Source organism: Bolinopsis microptera, chromosome 2 (genome assembly GCF_026151205.1).
Source record: "Bolinopsis microptera isolate Bmic1 chromosome 2, MBARI_Bmic_1.0, whole genome shotgun sequence".
In the NCBI taxonomy this organism is placed as follows: Eukaryota; Metazoa; Ctenophora; class Tentaculata; order Lobata; family Bolinopsidae; genus Bolinopsis; species Bolinopsis microptera.
Window position 1 is genome coordinate 5,449,668 of NC_087073.1, and position 18,964 is coordinate 5,468,631.

The 18,964-nt window shown below is 38.0% G+C and overlaps 1 protein-coding gene across 1 annotated transcript in view; it reads right to left on the bottom strand.

Moving 5' to 3' along the window:
* Positions 1 to 17,473, bottom strand: part of LOC134811658 (WD repeat-containing protein 90-like) — a 45,979-nt gene extending 28,506 nt beyond the window's left edge. Inside the window, exons 1-9 of the mRNA XM_063818680.1 lie at positions 17,354 to 17,473; positions 16,948 to 17,098; positions 15,142 to 16,778; positions 14,786 to 14,943; positions 9,852 to 10,761; positions 9,316 to 9,446; positions 8,790 to 8,976; positions 8,335 to 8,499; positions 7,964 to 8,138 (exon numbers count right to left, since the gene is read on the bottom strand). Of these exons, the coding sequence (XP_063674750.1) occupies positions 7,964 to 8,138; positions 8,335 to 8,499; positions 8,790 to 8,976; positions 9,316 to 9,446; positions 9,852 to 10,761; positions 14,786 to 14,943; positions 15,142 to 16,649 (3,234 nt within the window). The 5' untranslated portion in view covers positions 16,650 to 16,778; positions 16,948 to 17,098; positions 17,354 to 17,473. The remainder of the gene's footprint in view (positions 1 to 7,963; positions 8,139 to 8,334; positions 8,500 to 8,789; positions 8,977 to 9,315; positions 9,447 to 9,851; positions 10,762 to 14,785; positions 14,944 to 15,141; positions 16,779 to 16,947; positions 17,099 to 17,353) is intronic.
* Between the last annotated feature and the right edge of the window lie 1,491 nt (positions 17,474 to 18,964).

Consider the following 18,964-nt stretch of genomic DNA (forward strand, 5'->3'; position numbering starts at 1 on the left):
ATCTAAATGATTCTGCCAGGTTGTTCCAAGTATTATAGGTATGGGATGTCATAAAAACGAAGTTGAATCCAAATGATTTTGCGAAGTGTGTAGTCTATTATACTTTCACTATGATATAGACTAAAAACTATGACAATGAAAATTTGTGAACAATCCAAGATTTTCCGGGGAAAGCTTTTTATATATTTTCTTGGTGCCAGAGAAACGTGGCAATGGCATTCCTGCGTGACATTCCTGCTCGTTACACGTCTGTTCAAATTACTAGAGCAGAGCCAGTGAGTGAGTGAGAAGCACACTCGTCATGCTGACGAGTGGAAGGAAGGATTTGTGGATTGTTATTGAAAAAGTGCCAGCAATTTCAAATACAAGTGACTTTTTTGGGTTTTCAATCGCAGTTCAATTAGAAGAAGAAGATAATAAAGTGAAAATCCGACGGAGTAGCCAGACTCGGAGGTTGGAGCGATAGAAATTGAATTTAGCGTAATAATAATAAGGTAAGGGGTGTAACTATAAGAAGACAAAAATCGTTCACACAACTCAATTACACACAACACATTGATTTAAAGGGCCTCCATGAAGTAATAAATCATTGTTGGTGCAATTCTAGAATGTCAGAACTGCAAGCTCTTTTACAATTCAATTTATTCAAGGTGTCAACACTGTCACTGAGCCAAGGTGGGCACTAGGGCACTATCTTTATTCGCAAAATTTGATATATCTTTTAACTTAAAAACTTAAAACAGTTAGTAGGTCATACTCTTGACTGACCAAGTAGTGTAAAGTAAGATCATAAATATTTAAATTGTAGAATGTCCTTTACCGGACTTGCAAGTTAAAATTTAAATATAATATATAATTTTATATGCGAATAGAAAAATATAGTCGCTATAAGCAAATTATAACATCAAATTATGTTATTTAATGACAGACAATGACTAGTCCAATGAGATTTCAAACTAGACAATGAACAAGATAGTCGTAGTCTGGACCATTATTCAAGTTAAACAATACATTCTCAATTGTAATTAAATTGAGCAAATTGATTGAAAATATGAAAAACAGTGGTTTAACATAGTATTAAACCCTGGTTTATCAGAGTATTAGCGTGCTTCTTCCATTTTAACCAAACGGTTCATTAAATCATTTATTTTAAACGTGATTCTATTCTATCCAGAAATCAGTATTAATAAAAATACTAATACAGTAAAACCCCGATTTACCGTGGAGTTTGGGGGAAAGGAAACATCCGCGGTAAATCGGGTTCGCGGTAAATCGGGGTTTTGTTTGTTAACATTATACATGTTAAGCCCTACTTGGGGGAAAGGAGATATATACGGGGTTTGCAGTATATCAGGGTTTGCGGTAAATCGGGGCGCGGTAAATTGGGGTTTTACTGTACTATGAATAATCTTAGAAAAGGAATAATGGCCGGATCCCGGAAAAAAGTTGTTCATCATTTAAATATTGTTCAACCTGAAATATTATAAAAGACTAAAACATCGACTCAAATGCAAACAATATACACCGACAAAAACTTTCTGAAACGTTGCTAGTTATTTTATAAATTTGTTGAATTTGTAGGATTTAAGAATATGCAATGAAATGCCGATACAAACTGCTATGTAACAGGCTTTGTGTTTAACAGAAATCATGCAGCAGACTAGAAGTAGAAGATTTGATGAAAGGTTTGTCTGTTAAGTCTGTTTAGAAACCTCGCAGTAATGGCTAGTTATGCACCAAATAAGAAATAACATACAAATAATGATAACACCCTTTAAAAGTTTAAAAGGGCGCGGCTCACCTCAAAAAATCGAAACTACATCTCAAGTTCTTCGTGGGAGTCAAAATTACTTTTAACTTTAACAAAAAAATACTTCACGTCACTGAACATTTAAATCTTACGAAACGTTCGTGACTCCTACGTAAAATTGATCGTCAAGGGAACACGTGTTTAATGCGCAGCATCTTATCAGGTGGGTCCAAATAAAGAATAATCATCTTGGATTAAAGAATCAGTTATTGATCAGTTCTATTCGGTATTCCTGCAAATAATCCCACCCTCTGATATCTGCCATCAAATCCAGCTCCTACAAAAGAAAAAAACAGTCTGAATTGCGCAATAGTGTCGACTGCGACAAATTTGAACCTGCGACAAATTCACGCAAAACACTAAGTTTAGAAATAATGCACGTGTATAAAACCCTAGAGAACTATATACACAAGCACCGTACGCCACTTTCAGTTCTTTGAAAATAACTGGTGCGTGTTTAACAAGCCGTTCGACGATTACTAATTTCAAAACAGTAAATTATACCGTCCGACAAAACTGAACAGTGGAATCGCTTACTACCGCGGTTTAGGCTATCGATTGGGGGTTATATTAAGGCTTTTGCTTATGACTTGTTGTCAGTTGGCCCACTGAGAACAGTATAAGTTACGAATGAACTCTTGGCTCAGTTGGCTACTATTTCATCTTATAATGCAATGGTGGGTGTCCGAGTTTTACTGTTGACAATAAGTATGGAAATTCAATCGTACGTCACGCGGTGTTACTGTACCACAATTCCTACCGCCGAATGTAATATGAACTATTAATAACTTTTTAGCACCATTTGTGTAGTCTGACTACCTTCAGTAAACGATGTAATATTATAATGGAGCGGGATTTAGAGTGAGATTTAATCAAATTTTGCCGGGGCCGTTGATTGTGTCCCTTTTTTATTATATAAATCCCGGTTATAACTGTATGCTGGCGAGCTTGAAATAATAAAATGATGATTTGGGAAAGAGTCATCGTTAAATTATTGACTCATCTTAGAACAATGATTAATTATTGATATAGATGTGGAATCTCGTGAGGACTGAGGAGGTGAGGTACATTTGTTTACGTTATCATGGCAGTTCTGCTCAGCAGGATCAAGAGGTGATGCACATTTTGTATTATGGAACGCTTAATATTAACTATGCAAAAACTTCCTGGTCAAAATTAAAAAAATTTCCGGGATAAAATACCTGCCCCGGTGCCAGGAATTCATAACGCTGACAATCACAGTTGCATACTGACTGCCTCTCGGTTATTTGCTGACAAGCTGACAGCAAACTTAATGGAACTAAAAGACAGAGGCATTCAACCGCTAAATGAACTATAGAGGTACTACCCGAACATTATTTAAGTACCTAAAGGCTTTGTGAGTTGAAAGATAGCTCTTAAAGAAATCTCTATTTAAAACTATAGCATGTATATTATATACTATACTATGCTGATGTTATGATACATAGATCTTTAGATCCTGAATCTAGTGAAAGACCACCAGCTTTTAAAATTCTTTAGTGTCTACTACGTCACGTGAAACATGATCCATTTTCAAAATATTGCGTGATATTTAATAATTTATGCCTGACACTCCAAAAGGGGCAGATGATGCAGATATAATATCTCAAAATCGAAAATTAACCGGGGGAAATGCCTCCCGGCCTCGGTGCAGGTGCCAGGAATTAATGACTCTGACAATCATAGTTGCTTACTGACTGCCTCTCGGTTATTTGCTGACAGCAAACTTAATGGAACTGGAAGACGGAGGCATTCAACCAATAAACGAACTATAAAGCTACAGCCTACGTTGAAATATTCATGAGTCTGTCGTGAATATAATTTACTGTTCAATTTTGTGCTTTGTATTCATTTGTCATAATGTACTATTATATGTCATTGTCATTGGAATCGTCGATCGAAATTCCACTCTCGCGGTACGAATTACGACAAACCATTCTCATCTCTATTCACAAGACACTAGACACTAGAACAAAGATAAAGATGGAATTTATTTGAAAACAAAACAAATGAATTAAATTGAATGGAGGGAAAATGGGGGGAAAATGAAGAACAAAAAGAAATTATGAAAATATTACGGAATAAACTCTCCAAAATAAACAATTCCTTACACAAATGCAATGGAGTTGATTGAAGTGATAGGAGGTTTGGGGGTTTCACCAATGTTTGCTGATAAACTGAGTCTACAGTAGATTTAGGGGTAGTAGCAGGAATATTCCCCACATATTTGTATGATTTCAGAATTCGTCACATTTATCCGACCCAGCTGGACATTAATCCAACAATAGAAGAGGTTTCACTGAGAATTAAATGACAAAACAAAACGACCACGTCCAATAGAATCATTAAACTGACAGTACTAATATTATATTAAGACGCAATGAAACTACCGGACCACGATGTATGGGGACTTGCCACCCCATGGCAACATTCAAATATATCGACTCTGTTACATTGTTTCCTATTAACATATTATAACGTGTCACGTTGGTAATGGGAGCTTCATACTTGTTTACTTATTTGCGTGACAACTTCTCCGAAAGGCTTCTCCTTAATTCCGAATTGACGTGATTCTAAAGATTCTTTAATATGAAATTGTCACTGATTCGGCGCTGGTTCTGGTATTCAAAACTGCAGGAGGGCGTTAAACAAATAAACGTCAAGAAACTTAGGGACCATGAATTAGCACATGGGCAGTGATGTGCAGTAACTAAGCATTTACTTATTAACTATGCAGTTGAGCATTCATGCGACACGCCTGCCAACTTGGAGAATAGTTAAAAATAAAACGGGGAAGGTTTAAGAAACCGGCTGAATAAAACGTGAGTCTCGTGTTGGTAAACATTCAATTCAGTTGCAAAGTAAGGTTATCAGTTCTGCTGTAATAATGACGTGCCTTCTAGATTAAGATCGGTATTTCCCGCAATCAAACAACGAATGAGTTTCAGAAATTCCAAAAAGATCTTTATAACATTGGTAGAATATTTTCGTTTATCATCAGTACCTAATAAAGATGAGATAAGCCTTCTAGATTAGCAGCATTAGTAACCAATGAACGTAGGAAAAAAGTTCTGCTAATACTACGTGTCAACGGTCCGAACATCTTGATATTATTAAAAATAAAACATAAATTTAACGCAAAAGTAATGAAGAATTACCTAATAATGGTTAGACAGAACTTGAGCTTTAAGACGTAATTCGTAATCTTTCCAAAATTCTAAATTTAACTGAAGTGCAGACATGGTTGACCTTTTGCTCACTGATTTCCAATCAGATTCAGTCTGAGTCCCGCGTACAGCTGACAATTGACATGGAGCAGTGGTAGCTATTCGCTTAGTGAACTCTACTGCGTCGCTACAGTCGGAGGCGATCATAACACCACGTGGCTACCTTATAAGTAGTGTTGTGACGTCATCACAACACCACGTGGCTACCTTATAAGGAGTGCTGTGACGTCATCACAACACCACGTGGCTACCTTATAAGGCCAAGGAGTGTTGTGACGTCATCACAACAGCACTGCGTCCCTACAGTCGGAGGGGCTCTGTTGAACGCTACTTAGAGTCGTGTAATCTATATGAAAGGTTTAAATACGTATGCTGCTTTAAATATTAGGGTGAAATAAATAACAGTTAGTGTCCATAAGGGACGGTTTGTCTACTATGATTTATTAATTGGCCGGTATCATAGAAACGCAGATAAAACTTAAAGTTTTCCAGTCTTTGCGCTTCATTTGTATATCACTCTTACTTGTAGTCGTTCATTTTGCACTGTATAATTCTCTAAACAAATATTGCGAGTGAATCTTTTTGAAATTAATCCAGAAAATGTGAAAAACAGTGACCCTACTCGTCCTGAATACCGCAAAGTAGAAATGGCAAACAGAAGCGAACTGAAGGCTGAACTATCAGGTGGTGCACGTCATTCGTCAAACAAGACATTATCTACAGATTACGGTCCACTAGCTGATAATGGTCCTACGTTACAACGGTTATATACAAGTTATCGTTCGAAATAATTTTAGGATATTAAAGCTTTAAAGAAATTTTAAAAATAGATAATTAGATAGCTCGCGTGCGAATAAAGGTATATTTTCTAAAATAGCAGGAACACTGGACAGTAAACAAAAGTACAGATTACAGAGTGAAGAATATTTAATGGATGTGCTCTTAAAACTATTAAAACTTTATTTAATTTTCTATTTTAAGACGATTTAATATAGTCAGTAAGTCAGACAGTGGAAGTCAGAATTCTGAGCTGACACGTGACCTCTGACGTCAGTATGAACGCCGAGAACAGCGGAAGTTACCACCCATTTTGCAGCAGGTAGTTTTACAGATTTATGTGCGCAACTTCACTGATTACCATGAAAACTACACCGATTTATTTGCGCAATTTCACTGATTAAAATACAAGCACCGCTGGATCTTGCTATGAGACAGTTTAAAAAACATTTAATCACTAACTACCGACAACTACATGATACGGTTAAGTTAAAGCTTTTCTTAGCGGGGTGCAATTATTATACTTGTAGCAAATTCCTCTCTAACTCTAGACGTCTTGTGTCATCCTCACAAATACTCCAAAGTTTAATTGGTTAAACTTTTAAGAATCGGGGATTTGAAAAACAGTTCCTTTAAAATATTAGACTAATTATCAAACAGTCAAGAAATTGTACATGTTAAAAACAGACTGAGACTCAAAAACTGGGTGGTACGCTGCGAGATCGTCATTATAGATGGTCGCAGCTACTTATCTGAACAATCATAATGTACATTGTACATAATGTACTAACGTTAAATGCCACCGTAAAGATTTAATCTATCGAAATTGTATGAAATACGATTAGCGTCTGGGAACGTATTTCCATTGAATTATATCTCATAATAAAAAGTATATTGAATATCTTAAAATACAATATATATAATAACATAATAATACCTTGGCTGTTGAGTGCTACGCACGATAGCCCTGCACGATAACTAAGCCAAGGTATTATTTGTTATAATTTTTTCCGGTTCTGGATGAAACAATGTGTAATGTGATACGTGCGCTCAGCGCTGATACAATAAAGTGAGTAACATATAGTGCGCGACTGTTATTTGTTTTGAAACTTCCCGGCAGCCAGTCTGAGGTGACTCGCAGTCTGTCCTCATAATACTCTGGCAACCCTTGCGGGAAATTATCGGTTACCAGTGTTCACGACTAATTCCCGGAAAATATTATAATAATAATATACTACTACTGGATGCCTCTAAAGTTGTCAGTATTTTATTAAAACAATATCCTTACTCAAAAATACTGATGTACTAGTACACTTGGTGAAGTTGTTGAAGGTTTAAGTATTGATCTTTATTCTCCGTTATATATTAGATAGTAAATACTCTTCATTAAGATAATCTTACATTATTCACTTTATTTTTCGTCCCATAAATGCTTGTAGCTCATGGTTTGAGCGGGGTCTGAGCGAATGAAGGTATAATTATTAGCCACATACTTATCAAGAAAAGTTAAAATAAAAGTCATGATCTGTTAAAGAAGAACAAAATACATTCCAACAGTTGACAGTGGGTGCGAAGTCGCACTATTACCGCACTTTATCGCACCATCGACCTTTATTCGTCCTATCAGATTTGTGTACTTGGTACTGCTGTGTACAATGAGATAATATCGACATGCCCATAACTAATAACTATGGTTAGGGTCAAACGTTCTTCATGACGTAACATCATGATCAAAAAGAAAACGCATTATCAGGATGGCAAGTTGATAATGCAGCAACTTGTAATACTATCGATAATAATTGATAAAGAACAAAAGAAGGTGAATCTTGGATCGTAATCCCTTGACAATAGTTTGATATCGAGACACTTTATTCACGATTAGATGTATTATTGTTATAGTTAGATAATGTATAACTGCAGTCATCTTAGCTTATTTACTTTATATATGTTTATACCCACAATATATCGAAATCTAATGTTGAAAGTTACAATATTGAATGCACTGCTTCAATCATGCTCTTCGCCAACTCAACTAGCCCCAGTCATCTTGCCCATCTGCATCTGATTGTACAAAATTTTATGAGGATAATTCTAGAATAACACATCTTTAGTTCAATTTATGACAAACCTGATGCTCGTGGTAAGTGCAGGTGTGAAGTAACTGGAATGTATCAGCGTTCCAGATACATATCTGAGATGGTTGTAGCTTGTGAGCACCTGAACAGGACGCTATACGATCACATGTACTCGCTAGAGAGGTTATTGTTTCTGTGTGCTCGATCAAATGTTCTTGTTTTGACGTCCTGGGTAAATAACATGTCAACCTCTTTTTGTCTTCTGGAGTTATCCGTAGTGATATCAATACAATATGGTATTCTAATAAGATGTTTAAGCTACATTGTATTGTGAATAGTTAACCTTGATAACCGTAATAAAAGAAGAGGCATTTTTTGTTCTCACAGAAAAAAAAACCGTCGAAAATATGGTCGCAATCCTTACTTAAGGTCCTCGGCGATGATAACATTTCCCAGAGTGTAAAACAGCACAGTGCCTCTCCACACAACATTAGCCCTACCCTCCCTGTCATTTCCCAACATGGTTACCAGTTCCAGTCCGCAAGAGTCGGTACCCGCCATGTACCGCTTCTCAGACAACGTCGACTTTCTGAGGAACAGGTTTGATTTAGAAACGTCAAATTAAAATGTGGTTTTAATGGTTTTAAGGAAATTGAGTTATATTATGTGATATTCCAGCTCGGTTGATTAACTAACATAACCTTGAAACCTTATAACTTGATGCAGATTGCTTCTGAACCATATGACTAGTATTATTCAACTACCCTGTCGGCTCTCACTAAACTTTCCACGGTTAATAAATTTCATCTGATTTTGACCATCTTATTCTGCAATACCTATGCAATTAATGCTCACTAAATCCCAGAACGCCATACTAACGGGCTATCAAGCGTGATGTGTCTGAGAGCTAGAGGTGGTTCGGGAGATGCTTCAGGGGATCTGGGGGACGCTGAGTCCGGGGATATTTCAAACGGGTGCTGGCCGTTTATTGGAGCCAGAGTTTTGGGGAGCTCCTCCGAGTTGTCATCAGAGAGAGCTGATACATTCTCCAACTCTGAGTCCGACCCTGTGACGGTAGAATTAGTCTCGGAGTTTTTGCCAAAATTCTAGTTAATATACTTATCATAATATTATATAACCATAATAGTACATAGTGCCATGCTGTGATGATATAAAGATATTATGCAGTTATTGCAGTCTAACATTGTCAACAGCTTACAATTAGAGCTGCAACATTACTAGAACCGGTAGAATAATGATTAAATTAGTAACAACATTAGAAACAAACCGGTTCTTTAACGATAGTCTAAACGCGATGGTTTGCGCTAACTAGCGCTAAATAGCGTTCCTATCGATAGCTATCGCCATTTAGCGCTAACTAGCTATTATATTGATAACTATTCACCTTTATCATGGTGGTCAGTAACAGTGACTGTCTGAGCAAGAGGGTGGGGAGCTGGAGAAGGAGAAGGGTCCAGAAGTATCGAGGACATGTCCAAGGTTTTCTCTCCTGAGTTGTCTAATGTATCCTCCAACCTGGCAGAACCGTGAATTTATTAATGTTAAGTATAGCTGCTGAATTCCAGAAATCACACTGTACAAGGCGTCTTCATTCGGTGACATTCGCTCATTTTTAACGTACACTTGTGACGATTCAAAATATGGCCGAAGTAAATAATATTATGTTATGTAAAAACGTCTTTCTGATTTTATTCTAATACATCTAAAAGTTTGCCGTCATTTGCCATACAGTTTTTCCTTATCATGAAGCCTCACATACTCTTGCTAATTCAAAGTTATTTTTCACAGAACACATCGACCTTTCACAAGTTTCAAAACATTTTTCTTTGTTTTGATATTTACGTTACTTCTAAGTTCGATTTAAAAAACGATCAAAAATTGAACGGCAATTTGTCTTAATCTTGACACTGATCATCCTACCTGATATCACTCTGTACTGGTTCCAATAAGTCAGGAGTAGGAGCCATTAGCACTGGAGACTGAGGCTTATCCTCCTCAATAAGAGTGGACATTATCCCACTCTCCACCACATCACTCTCTTCAACACCGCTCTCTTGATCAAACGATACTCGTTTTGCAATGGTCGTGTAGTCGTCCTTGTTGAAGTTGAGTCCTGGTTTCCGTCCACTGAAGCCCCAGATTGAGATGCCGTCACCGCAAATAACAAGCTCAGTTAAACTTGGTGTGAAGGTCATGTGATTGATGGCATGATACGCCACATATTTCTGTAAACCAGCCATGCTAGAGTAGTCACAAACATTAAACTTGCTCTGGTTAGCAGTAACAATGTAGTTCTCAGAGACAAGCAGGTGGGGAGTGGACGAGGGATAGGGCTGGTGATCAGACACTATGACCCCACTTTTAGTGTCCACTCTGAGGACCTTGCCGGACATGGTGCTGACGAACAGATCACGTGAAAGGACCGTACCGAACACCACAGACTGCACACTGTCCAGACACGAGGAGACAGCAGAACTGACATCAAGTTTTATCAAACAAGTCAGAGTAGAGGCCTCCAACACCGTCACGCAATGCTCCGTGGGTCCTGCAAATCCTATCATCCTACTGTCCCGACTAGCTTGAACAGCAGATGGGCACCTGTGTCCTCCCTTCGCAACAATGTGCTTGATACTCTTCAGCTGTACCAGCTGTGTCTTGGTTGCTTGGTACATGATGAGGGTACCCAGAGCATCACTCACGTACAAGTACTCTCCGTTAGGCAGGAAGGTGGTGGAGGTGATACAGGAGGTCAGGTCTAACAGCTCCTCCGTTACGTTGCCTCCCTCTATCACTCGTACTGTTCCTTTAGAGTAACCTGCTACTATACTTCCTGAAGGAGAAGAAACTGTTAACTGAGCAAGCAGTAAACAATTAGTGTAAGAGAGGAAATAAAATACGATTGTAATTAAACCCGTTAAATATCATATTTACAAATAAGAAATCGGCTTCATCATGCCCTTTTGTCTTTGCTTCACGTTCGATGTCGCCTTCCCTTCCGGCCATGTTTATAGCCAACTTATAATTTTAACCCGCGAAATTTTTTCGTACGGGGTAGCATCATAAAATCACGCCACCGGTAAAAACAAGCAGGTCTTATCAACGTAGTGATAAGTAAATGATAAGCGAGCAACAACGTATTGAAAAGTGTAATTTCTGAGAAAAGTGTAATTTCTGAGAAAAGTGTAATTAACCAACGAAATTTCGTTCGTACGGGGTAGCGAAATAGTTATTGTTGTTACTAGCAAGACAATGTTAGATAGTGACCACTTCAACTCGTTACCATACTCTACACTGCTTCTATCTCTAAAGAACAATAGTCGTTTTGTTGATTAATTGTTTATCCTTACAAAGCTGGCAGAGGATAGGTAGACCTCTTTTTTGAGTCACGTACAACCGATATTTGACAATGGAAAGGTTCCCTTTATATTATCAATATGTATATTGAGCATCAAATAACACTATATCGCGACTTAATCAGTTTACTATAAAGACCAAGTTATAATACCTTGTGGTTTATACACAATCTTACTCTGTCAGACTGGAAGTGATTGTTGGATCTCTTATTTTCATATTTTGTGATGTTTCATGTTGTGATAGAATTATTAATCACCATAACGCGAACGAATGGCAAAATATACCAATCGTAGGTTTATGTATTTGTTATATCACGACTCCGTAACCAACATATAAATCAAGATTAGCCTAAAATAGCCAGATGCTCAGGAGTCATAACCACATCGGTAAATAATAGACAACGACCATAGAAAGATAGAAGGAATATTGCATGGGAATTGGATTAGTTTGGCATTTGGTGGACTTTGCTACTTTGTTCACAACGCTTCTCCGAATTAACTAGTTCAGGACAGGGCTACTGTACTATTGGGTTTCAATATGACGGCGAAACAATTTTGAACTTGTTAATTTAAACCATGAGTAACCTTAATTTGTCTCCGGGCCGGGGCCGGGGTAGGCCTTATTATAGGCCAGGGTAGAGAAATCACGCACATTTAAGTTCAGTTGGGCAGTTGTTCGTTTTGGTGATCACTGATCTCTCACCTGATAGTTTTCACGGATTTGTTTGAAAGTTTAAAATGCAGGGCTAGATTTGTCGAACTAGTTTCGTCTTTGTTTTTAAGACTGTTTTTATTCTCCGAAAGTTATAAGTTTGGGAGTTTTATTACTGCTGCTAATCTAAAATATCCTAAACTTGTCTCTACAGTTTAACAACAGTGTCATAAATAGTTTCGTACCACCTGGTAACCCTCTTCCTAAATTAGATAATTTAAGACCCAGCGAAGCGCCAAACTTTTCTTGGCCTTTGTGCAGAGCTAAAGAATTGAGTTCATTATTAACACCTGTTTTTACTGGATGCACCAGGAATGTATTTTATGGGCGGCTCCCTGAATTTCAATAGTTGGCATCTAATTTGTACTTCATGGAAACCGTTTTTTGTTTAGTATTGGGGTAGATAAATGAATTCCAATTTGGTAATTTTCTCAAGGAAAATACGTAATTTTGTCTTAATTTTCACCTGTTGTGGGCACCACCACTACTTAGTACTAGTACTTAGATAGTTATAGTTATTACTGCTATAAAGTGTACAGCGGTTGTAACTGTTTAGAACTAGAAGTTGTTTCTTGACTGATGATAAATGTTGGGAGTTGCCAACCCCTGAACACCGGTGACTTGATAAGGGATTAAATTTGCACGTCCGCAAGAAAATTGATTTTTTATTTATCTTGGCAAGTGGCAACCTACCTACTTCAGGCCAATTTGCAATTAAGTCTGTACCAGACAGCTTGCAAGCCATTTGCTCGAATATTAGCAGCTGTATTCTAGAAAGGTTGACTAAAACGTAATTTTGATTAATATAATCATTCCACTGTCGCTGAAGGTAGTTAAAAAGCACCTGGCAATTAGATCATCTGCCATTTCGTTTCAAGCTCTGACGATCACTAAATCGTCACAACCATGATGGCTGAGCCCGACCAACGAGTAATCGATCAACACTACCACTTACATGCCTGATTCAGGTCACTTGTAGCAAACTTTACAAACTTTAAAAAACATTTTCTAACACTATTTTTCTTAGCATTACAAACTTTTAAAAGATAGAAGGCCTATTAGAGTTTACTGATCGTGTATTTAGAGTTTACTGATCGTGTATTAGAGTTTACTGATCGTTTTTCTAAATAATATGACTCAAGCTTTTATCCGTCTGTGCTATTTTCTTATATAAGAGTAGGATGGTTTTGTTTTAAAATGTCGTTGTTTAAAAATGTCGTTGTTTAAGGGCATGATTACGCGGATAATAGGATTCAAAGCAGTGGAGGATGATGATACGACTGCAGACCTGACATATGGAGTATTTCTCTCATCTTTCTGTGGAGTTGGAGTCATCATCAACGGAATCATGATCATAGTCTTTCTGATAGAGAACAAACGAAAGAATTCCCACCACGTGACTTATCTAAACTTGAGTATTAGCGACTTCTTGTGGGCTTTGTTCGGAACATGCATCGAGGGCCCAGGTATGTTGTTCTATAAAGTTAGTATATCCGAATTGAAATTCTACATTTAAAATTATACGACTGGGCATTCGAAAATAATTTTTGCCTTGAATTTCTTACAGCAATTTGTCATATTAATATAACACAATCACACTCACCCCCTCCAAATGAGTTAAATAATGCTTCAGGGTGGATGAGAGAATCCGGCTATAAAACGACAAAGGGTCTGTGCATTCTACAACCGACATTATTCTACCTGTTTGTACACTCTAACCTTCTTGCAATGCTCCCAATCACCTACGACAGATTTATTGCAGTTCTTATACCACTAAGGTAAGCCCAACTAAGCTCTAATATAATGTTGTAATTGATACAAAATTTAAGGAAAAGCAATGCTTTGAAAATACTTGTGATAGATGAAAAAAGGACTTGAGATATGTTTGTATTACATTGAGAGTTCAGTTTTCAGTAAATTTTCAATGTTTCCAGGTACACGAAGCAGAGACACTTCCTGCACCAGAAGTACCTCATCACCTCTTGCTGGATTGCAGCGATTCTCTTCTTGACATTCCTGGTAGTAGAAACATTTGCTTACACACCCGACATCAAGTTTGGGAACGTGATCAACTACGACCAAGCAGGCCACCAGTGCATGTTCAACTTTCGTGACAAGAAAGATATAAAGCAGCAGATCTCGCTGGCATCCACCCTCCTATTCGCACTTATACCTCTCCTGATCAACATGCTGACCTACTCAGTAATCCTCTACAAATTATACAAAGTTCGGAGTGCCCGAGTAAGGATGGTATCCCTCCGTGCGTGTCTCATCTGCATCACTTTCACCCTTTCCTGGCTTCCCTGCTTCATCCTCTACGACATACTCGGCATTTACCAGCTCCGGAAGGTTTATCACATGGCTCTCTACTTGAACTGCCTGACAGATCCTGTACTGTATGCTTTCACTTCTAAGATAATCAAGAAGAAGTTAAGTCAGGTCAAGAGAACAAACTTCAGGTTTGGAAATAGACGTAGCAGAAAGAGGAGCATCAGTCCTGGATTGACTGTCCAGATGAGCATTAAATTAAATATGAGATTCCGATTCAAACGGAAATCTGAAGAGATAAAACCGGATCCGATAAAACCACCTCCCTACTAAAGCCAACTTACCGCCAATTAAGGAAAGAATCTTTGAAAATAGTTAACAGCCATAACCTTAAGATAATTTAAATGCTGGCGGCGGGTGGCCTATCCGCAAATTCAGAACTCTTGATAAAATTGCAGTTGGTCGATATCAACGAAAGACGATTTTACAGAACAAACAAAATATGCAAAGATAAAACTAACCTTTATAAGGATGATAAGCCACAGTGGTGGGGAATTCCCCGGCGGAGAAGACTTCGTAAATCTGAGAGAGCGAGTCAAGGTTCCATACCCGGAGACTGCTATCATGAGAGATGGAGGCAAGTTGTCTCTGACATGGATCCACTGCAACCGCAGTAACTCTGAAATTAATGTGTGAGACTTGTCGACGAAACTATTTCATTAATAATGAACTGATACTTTATGTTCTCTAGAATATGATTTAAGGTTTATATACGGTATATTGTTGTAATTATTTAATTACAATATTAATTTATTGTCAAATTAGTTATGATGATTGTATAAAATTGTATAAATATTGTATAAAATAACGATCTTACTTTTTTGAGTGACTTCTGAGAACAGTTGAGTATGACTTTGTCGTAGCATCCAACACTCCAACACTATCAGTCTCAGTAACAGCCAGTAGCTTTAAACCATTGGCCGAGATGAGACAGCTTTTAACAGCAGACTCATGCTCCACATTCAGAATAACCTCTCCAAATTGAGAATCCCACACTTTCAAATTACCGTCATCCGTACCTGTGACACCAAACGCACTGTGTACTCCAATAGAGTTGATACACTTGACACCAGGGCCCTCAGCAGCACACAGGTCGACACATCTCACCGTAGAGGCTTTAGAAGAATCCACCTCAATGATAATACCTGCAGCTGTGGCCAGGTAAATGAAACCCTCTGTATCACCTCCAACAGAGCCCCATCTCAAGTCACGTAACACGTACTCTAACCCGAAGAACTGAGAAATGGAGCACGACTTCAACTTTCCAGCTCGTAGTCTCCAGATCTGCAAACTCCTGGAAGAGCAGGTTGCCATCTTACTTGAGGATACTGGTGACAGTTGACCCTTGATGAGATTGTCACTGCATGATCCTTCACAAATGATACTTATATCTCCCTTCAGTTTCAGGAATGAGGTGTCCCATAAGATAAGTTTAGATCTTGGTCTGGAGCAGGTTACACCCAACAAGGCCTTGTCTGCCAGTGAGAAGTGAAGTATGCTACAAGGCTCCTCAGATGATTTTACAAGAGCAATACACTCTTGAGATGATACTCTCCAAATACGAATCAGTGGGGAATCTTTCTGAGATGAAGTCATGTACTCATCAGCTTGGTCAACAGTGAAAGTCAGGATGCTGTCAGAGTGGCCTGTAAACAGTTTCTGAGATCCTGATTCGATAGATTGCATCACCACAATCGAACCAGAGGCGTAGTAAATATTCTCTGTGTTATTTGAAAACTCGAAATTTTTACATGGACCAAAGCCTAACACTTTTTTCAAAGCACAAATTGGGGGTATCTTGTCCTTTTTATTTTTCTTATTTCGTTTGCTCGGTGAAATTGTCACATTCTCTATAAGGGACATATTCTGAAAATCTTCATCAATCTTTTCACTTGCCTTTTTTGGCTTTGATCTCATTGATATGCTGGCATTACTTGCTTTGTTTTTGACAACAGGTAGCTCCTTAAAAACTCGCTCCCCATTCTTGCTGGACACAAAAGATGGATTGACAGGAGTAGTTGACCTGGGATTTGGGACTGACACTGAAAGATTTTCTGAACTGGGAGGAAATACTATAAACTCGTAAAACTCTCTCCATGTATGTCCATTTGGAACAGGATATCTCATCTCACGGGGGAATGGTTCATCGCCTGGCTTTGTGATTTCATCTATGAGCTTAACCTTTTTGTCTATCACATGAGGATTGTATGCTTTGCTAGTCGAGAAAACATTCTTCACAAACATGTTTGCACAAAGTTTTATCGATTTGATGTGAGAATACTCCCTGTTCACATATTTCCTCAGCAGATGAGGAAAGTTGAACATCAGAACTGACCACTGCTGCGATGTCTCACTCACAATGAACGGGAACTGTAGCCAAGTTGCTGAAGCTTTGAACTGCTTGTAAATATTGGAGATGCTTATTCGAATCAAAACACCACATGATGAGACAACCTGAAAACACAACGTATCTTACATGGAGGAGATGACTGTAATAACTGGAGAGATTAAAATTTGTAAAATACTTGACAAAGTTTGCAGCACCACAACTTTAATTCTAGTAATTAAAAACATTCTGAGATTTCAATCTTTTGAGCTTTTGAGTTTAAAAGCTTTTCATTACCTCGAGATGAATGGTGAAGAACTGTCCCGGGATAGGCTTGAAGAGTACACATAAATGAGATCCAGGTTAACCCGGCTGACTGAGAACTGTGCTTTGGTATGACAATGTAGTTATTAGCAGGTACAGTGCCACTTATCTTGTAAATAGGACACTGAAAAACATTTCCTGGGTTATTTAAAAAGATGTAACTAAAACAGGAAAAAGGTGGGTCTTATTCTATCTTTCTATGTTGGGAACTTGACAGAGCTAAAAATTGACTAACCATCCATTTAAAAATATTTAGAACATCAAACAAACTTTATTGTTTGCTACATTATAAAGACTATATCAAACAGCAAAACAGTGCAAGAAGTTTCAAACACAAATCATGCAATTATCAAGATATTACATACAATCTGTGACTTACTTTCACAACACGGTCCATTAAGGAAGCCACATCGCCCTCTTTACTGGACTTCTTCCACTGGCCAACTCCATAGTACTTGAAGATATTTACATATGGGTGTTGCCACAACTCACCCATCCTGTTAATGATGAAGTTATCAACCAGAGATTAATAAATGAAATAAATAAATTCTATATTCTTAATGAAATGAATATACACACAGGGAGTGGGCTTGGAAAGTTAGTTTTAAAAACTGGGCATCAAGAAATACCCAACCAGAGTCCTGATACAGCCAATGAAATGTAACACTGACTCAACGCGTCATACTCATTCCAAAAATCTTTGCACTTGCACTGCAACACCGTTACTGTGCAGTATGCAGTATGCACAGTATGCACAGTAACGGTCACATAATTTATACGTTAGAGGTCACACATAAAACATTATGATATCAATGGGGCCCAATCGGTTTCTATCTGCTAGTAGCGATATGACCATCTGCATCTCATCTGATAGGGTCTTTATTAGGATTGCACTCTGCCAAAGGAGCATGTTTGGCTAATTTATTACGATATGATCAAGCAGCATTTAATGGCAGGCACACTTGCAGAATTTTGTCATTCGATCCCAATTCCTACACATCTCCCAACTCCTACAGCAAGAGAGTCCTGTTTTGACAAGTCTTCACGCCGTAGAGTTTCACGCCTTAGAACCAAGGACCTTTCAGCGTGTATTTGGGAATATGAAAATATTATGTGTTTGAACTGCCATGATATGGAGAGATCTGTACTTTAGTTGACTTAGAACAATACATTGTATTCTACATATAGATTATATAAATAAGAAAATATTCAAACAATATACACATAATATAGCAATGACCCTATATAAAAATTCTGTAAAAATGGTACAAATTTAAAAACTGAGGTAAAAATAAAACCCTTTGTACGGTAATAATATATATAAAATCCACTAAATCACATCACAACAAAAAGCAGTTTAGACCCCCATCCAACTAGAGCACTCCATGACCTTTTAGGGTTTAAGAGTGTTGATCAGATTAAGGTCCAAATCACTTATTGCCGTGGGTGGAAGGGTTCTGGTACCTCTGTACCCCCTGATAGAGATTATACAGGTTCTGAGTAGATCAAAACGCAGTCTGCGTCTGACAAATGACATCACATCACAATACCGTTGGCCTTTCTTTAGGCTGATCTTTTCAGCGAGATGTTTAAGGAACTGTGAAGCCTCAGTTGCCATTCCTCCTGTAGTACTGAACACCAGTGGCGTGAAGGTAGCCTTTTCAACATTGAGGACTCTGTCATTGTACTCACGTTTTTTGCTTTTCTCGTGAGATTGGTACATCTGTGAGATGCTCTTGTCACTGTTGGACTGGGCTTGAGGGTGAAGTACCCTTACATCTGTGAATGCCCTGTCCAGCGGCGACCAAAACGATCTCGCACTGATGTCCAGTCTTGCACCATCCTGTCTATTTGTTCCATTAGATAGTTCAAGTGTGTGAGAAACGGAGAGAAGCTGGAGTTCTGTTTCAACGTCTTTGCAAACAGTGGTTAGGAGTTCAGCTATTGTATCTCTTAGTGAATTGTGTCTAAGTGAAACGTAGCTTCCGAT